At 41.3% G+C, this 7,238-nt stretch overlaps 1 protein-coding gene across 1 annotated transcript in view; it reads right to left on the reverse strand.

Annotated features, from left to right (window-relative positions):
• Positions 1-5,037, reverse strand: part of CDC42BPA (CDC42 binding protein kinase alpha) — a 774,086-nt gene extending 769,049 nt beyond the window's left edge. Inside the window, exon 1 of the mRNA XM_007936985.2 lies at positions 4,860-5,037. Within this exon, the coding sequence (XP_007935176.1) occupies positions 4,860-5,037 (178 nt within the window). The remainder of the gene's footprint in view (positions 1-4,859) is intronic.
• Between the last annotated feature and the right edge of the window lie 2,201 nt (positions 5,038-7,238).

Here is a 7,238-nt window from a genome sequence, read left to right on the forward strand (position 1 = left end):
CAGGCTTTTCTTCTTAGTCTATCTTAGTCTGGAAGCTCTGCTGAAAACCTGTTGAACATCAGAGTAACACACAAGCCTCCACAGACGGATGGATGGTGGCTACACATGAAGTGCATAGGGTAGCCAATTCTGTGAATATTATACTCATTTGCTAGTCATTGCTAGCAAATTTTTTTATAATGTAATAGCTACTTTTACGCTAATGTATTTTTATTCTAGATATACTAGTGGCATCAAAACTATTATTTATAAACAAACACATAAACCATAATAATTTATTTGTCAAGAAACAACAACGGCAAAACATAGCCTTTGAAATTTTATGGGCTACAACTGAAAAATACTGTTACTAAATTTAAAAGTGATCTATGGCCTTAAAGCACTTTTATGCCCTTACTCTAGTGTTCACTGGCTTAATTCCCTCTTCCTCTCTCCTGTTTATTTATTTCCTCTCTAAAGGCATCATCAGCACCATTTCTTTCTTGTTAATGAAAAATAGCTTATTTTGAATTGTCAGTCTCCGCACTGTCATGATACTGGCATGAACAAGACATCAATTGTGAAATGGACCACAATAGGAACAAAATGAAATTAACAGGAAAAAAGCAATACAGAGTGTAAGAATCTTGCCTGACTTCATTTTTTAAAGCAGCCTATGGGGCAATCTACTTCCGTAGTGATACTGCCTGGGAAACCCAAGGAGGGGTCACTATGAGTCAGGTCTGACTGGACAGCAAACAACAACAACAACATCTGCACAAAAATAAGGTACTTCCAGATGGCATTTTCATTAGTATAAATAACCAAACACAAATATACAGCATATAATACAGAGTATTTAACTAGTACTGCTCTCTTGTTGTAAATATTGAGTCTTTTAAAAATCAAACTAAAAAAAAATAGATCATTTAAGGTAAAGCTAAATATCAAACTCCCACAACAAGGAGCCCTTGTGAAGCACGGTGAAGTGACTCTAAGGTAAGGTGTAACCAACCCTCTTCACAATCCCTGTAAATTTCCATCACAGACCCCCCCCCAAAAAAAAAAAAAAAAAAGAAGAATGCTTGAAAAATTAAACTGAGATCAATTCACAATCTAGAAACATCCTTAATCTTAATTTTTTACATAATGTTAAGTGATGAGAAAAAAAGTGGGCATTTTCCCAAAATGCAGTTACCAATTCATACATGATTTATTTTATATTTAAATGAATAGTATTGTTAAATAACCTAAAATCATTAACTTAAAGGTAGGAAACAATACTACTCATGATATATATCTCTTGACAGCATTTCCATTCTTAACCTTTTCTTATTCCTAAACTAAACTTCTGTAGGTTGATAACTCCTACTTTCAAGACCTCATGATGTTGTTGTTGTTGTTATGTGCCGTCGAGAGTCAGACCCGACTCACAGCAACCCCTCCTTGGGTTTCCGAGGCAGTATCACTACGGAAGTAGATTGCCCCATCTTCCTTCCGAGGAGTGGCTGGTGGGTTTGAACCGCCAGTCTTCTGGTTAACAGTCAAGTGCCTTAGCCACTATGTTACCAGAGCTCCCTCATACTCCAACTTAAAAATGTCCTCAGGCTTGACATCGCCTAGCCCCTACGTATACAAAATAGTTCCTTAAAAATTCTATTTTCTTGTTCTTTTTTACTAAAAAACATAGTAAGAGTTTACTTAAGAGACTATACATTTTTGTTACATATCAGATAACTAAAAAGACAAAATACGAAAGATTTACTTTAAATTATAGGAAGGCCCTGATTTGAAATTGTTTAAAATGAGGCAATATACAACAAGGGGGACAGCAGCACAAAATGATCAAGGTAAAGGAGCACTCTGGGAGGAGCACAAGGGTTAAAGGCAACAAAAGTAATACTGTAATCAATCCTGTAAAAACAATAATAATAATAATCTATCAATGGACACATACATAGATACATAAACTGAAAAGGGGTAGGAAGGTGAATGGGACTACAGTTATGAATGTACACAGGTTTGACAGAGGATAATTCGTCTTACGTATTTACCTATGCTGCAAATATATCCATAAATATACTAGAGCACGGGGGTGGGGGCAGAGTTACAAAAACTTCTTAGTCATAACCAAAAACCTTGAGGGAATGAGTTAGTGTTCCTGGGGGCTCAGAACCATAGATAGTCTCAAGGGACACTTAGGTCAACTGGAATAATATAGTCAGTCCACAAAGACAATGTTCTGCATCCTACTTCAATGAGTAGTGAGTGAGGTCTTAATAGCTTGTAAGCAGCCATCTAAGGTGCAACCATTGGTCTCTCCCCATTCAGAGCAAAGAAGAGTGAAGGAAATCAAAGACTCTAGGAAACAATTAGTCCAAAGGTCTAATTGCGAACCACAGCCTCCACGACCAGAAGAACTAGATGGTGTCCAGCTACCACTGCTTACCATTCTAGAAGGGATCACAACAGAAGGTCCTGGATGGAGTGGGAGAAAATTGTGGAGCAAAACTCAAAATCATAGAAACCAGCCTTACTGCTCTGATAAAGACTAGTACAACCCCTGAAACTGTAGCCCTTTGATACCCTTCAAGTCTGAAATCTAACTCACCCCCATGGCTCTACTCTAAGCCAAACAACAGACAGTTCTATAAGGTTAACAACTCTTGTTGTTGTTATGTGCCATTGAGTCCGACCCGACTCATAGCGACCCCTCCTTGTGTTTCCGACGCAGTATCACTACGGAAATAGATTGCCCAACCTTCCTTTCGAGGAGTGGCTGGTGAGTTTGAACCACCAGCCCTCTGGTTGGCAGTCAAGTGCCTTAGGCACTAGGCTACCAGAGCTCTCTAAGGTGAACAATAACACCCTAGAATAGCCAACCAAACGAAATCAAAAGGGCAGCATCTGCCCAGGGATAAAGCCTAAAAGGCAGGAAAGGATAGGAAATAAGAATGGGACCAGTAAACACAGAGAGGAAGGGGGAGAGTGCTGTTACATTATGGGGACTGCAGTCAATGTCACAAAACAAAACGTGTATGAATTGTTGAACTGAAAACAATTCACTCTGTAAACGTTGACCCAAATCACAGTAAGTTAAAAGAAATCATTTAAAATACATTAATAAAAACAAAATGTATTAGACCAAATACTTATTTTGACTTTTGGCTTATTTAATCTTAAATACAAGTATGCTATTAAAGAAATAAAACAGAATCCAAGAAAACACATTTAATACTGTATTTTAGTAATATAGCAAAATATCTCATAGCATAAATATACTATGTAAACTATAATAATCAGAAGGTAACAGAGGATAAGGTTTTCACTTTTATCATAACTTTAAAATTACATTTACTAGTGGTACATCCAAAGAATTATTCCACCATTTTTTAACTGAGAAAGCATAGATATTAAAAGACAATCATAATCCTAGATTATCGTTATGGAACCCTAACTCAAGAACTCAAGTTCCAACTCTAAAAGTACCAAAACCTTTCAAGTCTTCAAAAGAAAATATTACAAAATTTATAAATTTATGAAATATAAGATGTAAAATTGTGTATGCTTTATAAAATATTTTTATCTTGTGAATAAAATAAAATACATATATTCGCAAAACCAATACAAAAGTCAAAATCATCTCACTCTTAAGAGAAAAGTTACCTGAAGAATAGTTTGGATTTCTTAAATTCCCAGTATGAGACTGATAATCTGTTTTTTAAAATCATCCTATTCATAGGTATATATTTTTTAAAACCTTATGACATCAAGTTGCCAGAAATTTTCTGACACAGGCAAACCATAAATCATGAAAGTTGTTATATGCTGACAATCTTGAATCCATGACTTAGCCGAAAAACTAATTTTTAAGAAATTTTAAATCCATTACAAAAAAAATCACCAGGAAAATAAAGCTTGGGGACAAAGATATTTTAGTATAAACCATTTCAAACAAACTAAAATGATTAGTAATACAAAGGTACAAAATACCTATTTGGGCAATATCCTTCAAAAGCCAATGTTCTAATACAGGTCTGGATGATGATGTATATATATTTTTTCTAACAGGGAATCACTGCATGTTCCAGTGGGCTCAGTTTCCAACAGAAGCAGCACAAGAACCCAAGCCAAGCTTTTAACCTTGAAGGTCACATGGACCTTTGCTCTCATCACTGATCTACTGCACTACAGCACATGTCCTAAAACACATCTCTATTTAGAAGAATGAAGATAAAACATCTAACTGATTTAGATAAAAATCTAACTCTCAGACTGGGGCTGCTCCCAAACCTTCTCCACCAACTACTACAGTACAAAATTTTAAAACCCTCTGTCATTTTATCTTACAAACATGACAAGTTTTTAAAGTTCATATTTAGTAGTTCCCTTTGCTTAAACTACATAGAAATGAAATAAAACCCACTGATCACCTTCAGGTTCCTGTTGACCCAAGATAAACACAGGTATTTTAATATCTCCTCCCATTTAGAGTGATATCCAAAGTCTGGGAAGGAATGTTTCCACCAATAAATACCTTTCAAATGAACGTCTGTTAGATGGCCATGCATTAGGGAACTAATGCAATAATCCATTTTGCCCAGCACAGATTTTATTCAAAATCTCTTACTGCTGACTTAAAAACCTAAGCTCCGTCCTAAGTCCCACATTAGCTAGGCAACACTTGAGTAGTATGGTTTACTCTTGGGAAGTTATTTACCAAACTAGAAGAAAATCTTGGGTAACTGGTGTCTATTCTGTTACTGTACTCTTACCTATTTATACTCATTAGAGTAGAAGTTATGGTAACTCTAACAATTAAATCACAATGTTCAGCTAAAGATCAAATTAAGAGGGTTTTTCCAAAAATACAAACTTACCCCATTCTAGGTATTCAAGAATGTTCTTCTCTCTTCTCAATGGAGAATTACTGCATTCATCATAAAGGCAGATGAGTATATCCAGTAAGGTCTCCACGCTGAAGCACTGCCCATTGGTTTGAGCCGGCCCATCCAAAATAAACTGCTCCAACTGCCTCAAACGCACTTCTCCAGACATGTTGGCTTCAACTGCTACTGGTTTTCTTTTAAATTATTATTACTATTTTTTACGATTATTCTTTGAACCTAAATTCTAAAAGGTGTGGTTTTAAAAACAAACCACTTGTTATTTAAACAACTGACACTGCAATGCTGGTGCTGAATTACACATCCAACACACCAGTAACCTCACTTAACTGAAGCGTCTTCCATTTCACACATGTACATATATTTTGAGAAAAAGTTACCATAAAATATATATTTTTTACATTTTTCAAGAATACAACTAAATCTTATTTTTAAATAAAATAATAATTATTAAAAGTATAACGGACCAAAAAGCGAACACTTGTTTTTTTTTTTAAAAAAAAAAAAGTCTCCTTCATTCAAAATTTAACTAATGCAACATAATCCTGAAATGAATCCAGTTGCATTATTAATTAATAAAGTCCGATTTGAATCAGCAATTCACTTCTCGGGAAGAAGAAAAATAGAAAAGGGAGGAAAATCACAAAACGTACATAAGGAGGAGGGAAAACCAAAAATTCTGCTGCAAATCCTCCCAACCACCACTTGGATAATGCATCAGCGGCAATTTCTCCAGAGGGAAAGGGAGGGGGCGAGGTCCCTGAAGCAGCCCCTCCAGAGCACACCAAGTCTTGCCCCAAGGCGGCTTTTCCTTTCCCCTCCCCGAAGTCCTGCTTTTTAAGGCTTTGCAGTTAGTCCTATTTCCAACGGATTCCAATGAAAACTCTTCATTTTTCTCCCCCTTCTCCCAGGGCCTGACTGGCGGCGCAGCCGAGGTTGGAGACGCGGGCTGCGGGCGCCACTCGCACCCAGGCTCCGCGAACGGCGGCTACTTGGCCTCGCGAGCCCGCTCCATGTCGGTGGTCGCTCGTCGGCCGGGCCGCATTCGGCTGAGAGCCCGGTCTACCTCTCACCCGCACCGCGGCCGCCGCGCCGGAGGCTTACGACGCCGCTGGCGAAGGGGGTGGCTCTTCTGAATTCAAAGGACACGGACGGCAGCGACGGCGGCAGCGGCGGCGCGGGCGGCTCTAGCAGCTACTTCTGCCTCTTCATCACACCCCTGTGTTAAGGGCATCTTTGCCCCGCGAAGAGGGAGGCGGCCGAAGCGCAGGAGGAGGGGTTGGTGCCGCTGGTGAGAGCAGAGGCTGCCGCAGCCCGGCTCGCAACCACTCCCTTCCTTTCCCTCCCCCTCCCCCGCCTTCCCTCTACTCTGGCGCTCCAGCTCTCGCCTCTGCGAGACTCCTCTAGTCCCAGCCGCACGCTGGCTGAGGCTTGCGGACGAGTCTGTATCCAATATGGCGGCGTCCCCTACACACGCGCGCACACGCCCTCTCCCCTCCCCGCTCTCCGCCCCTGTCGGAGCCCCGCGGCGGCCCCAACCCGAGCCCGTGGGGCTGAGCCCGGCGGTGTGCTGCGGCCGCGCCAAGCCGAGGCCCCAGAGAGGGGACTGACCAGGGACCCGGGCGCTTGCACCACCGGAGGGGAGGGAAGGGGACCGCCTGGGCTAACGATGCTGCGGCTGCCGCAACGTGGAATGCAGGGATACGGGAGGACTGGGGGGGAGGCCGAGGCGGCGGAGGAGGAGGATATGAGGCGAGATGACCCGCCTGGGCAAAGCTGGGAGTTGCGGCAGAACGAGGGCGAGGGCTGGGAACTGCGCCATAACGTCGCCGCTGTCCTGTTCCCTAGGCTTTTCGGGCGGATCGCCCAGCAGGGTTTCTTCGTCCTCAGAGACACCACCTGTCTGGCACGTTTGCTAAGGGGGCCCAGCGGACGGCTATAGGCTCCCAGCAGTTCTGCAAAAGACAATGTATCTCTCACTGCCCCTACCTGCTCCCCAAGAGCCCCCCAAATTCTATTCTCGCGCACTCCAGAGAAATAATTTTCTGGATGTTTAATTACAGCAAGCTTGTGCCGTTCCCAGGACAAAAATAGTGACAGAGATGTATGTGCAACCGTCCAAGGCGTGTGTAGGGCAGAATTCCTCATCTCTATTCCCAAAGGAAGTTTCCCTACGTGGAGTATAGTCTTTTCTTATCCAGAACTATTCTAACTGCGGCCTATTTATCCCCAGGCAAGGTTATCCCCAGCCTGCAAAGGACTCACTTCAGCAGATGAAAGGAATCAAGAAGTAGTTCATCACTATTATCAAACCTACACCCTCTGTGTTTCTCTCTCTCTCTCTCTCTCTCT

Source organism: Orycteropus afer, unplaced genomic scaffold (genome assembly GCF_000298275.1).
Source record: "Orycteropus afer afer isolate SDZICR_OR568_19922 unplaced genomic scaffold, OryAfe1.0 scaffold00039, whole genome shotgun sequence".
NCBI lineage: Eukaryota > Metazoa > Chordata > Mammalia > Tubulidentata > Orycteropodidae > Orycteropus > Orycteropus afer.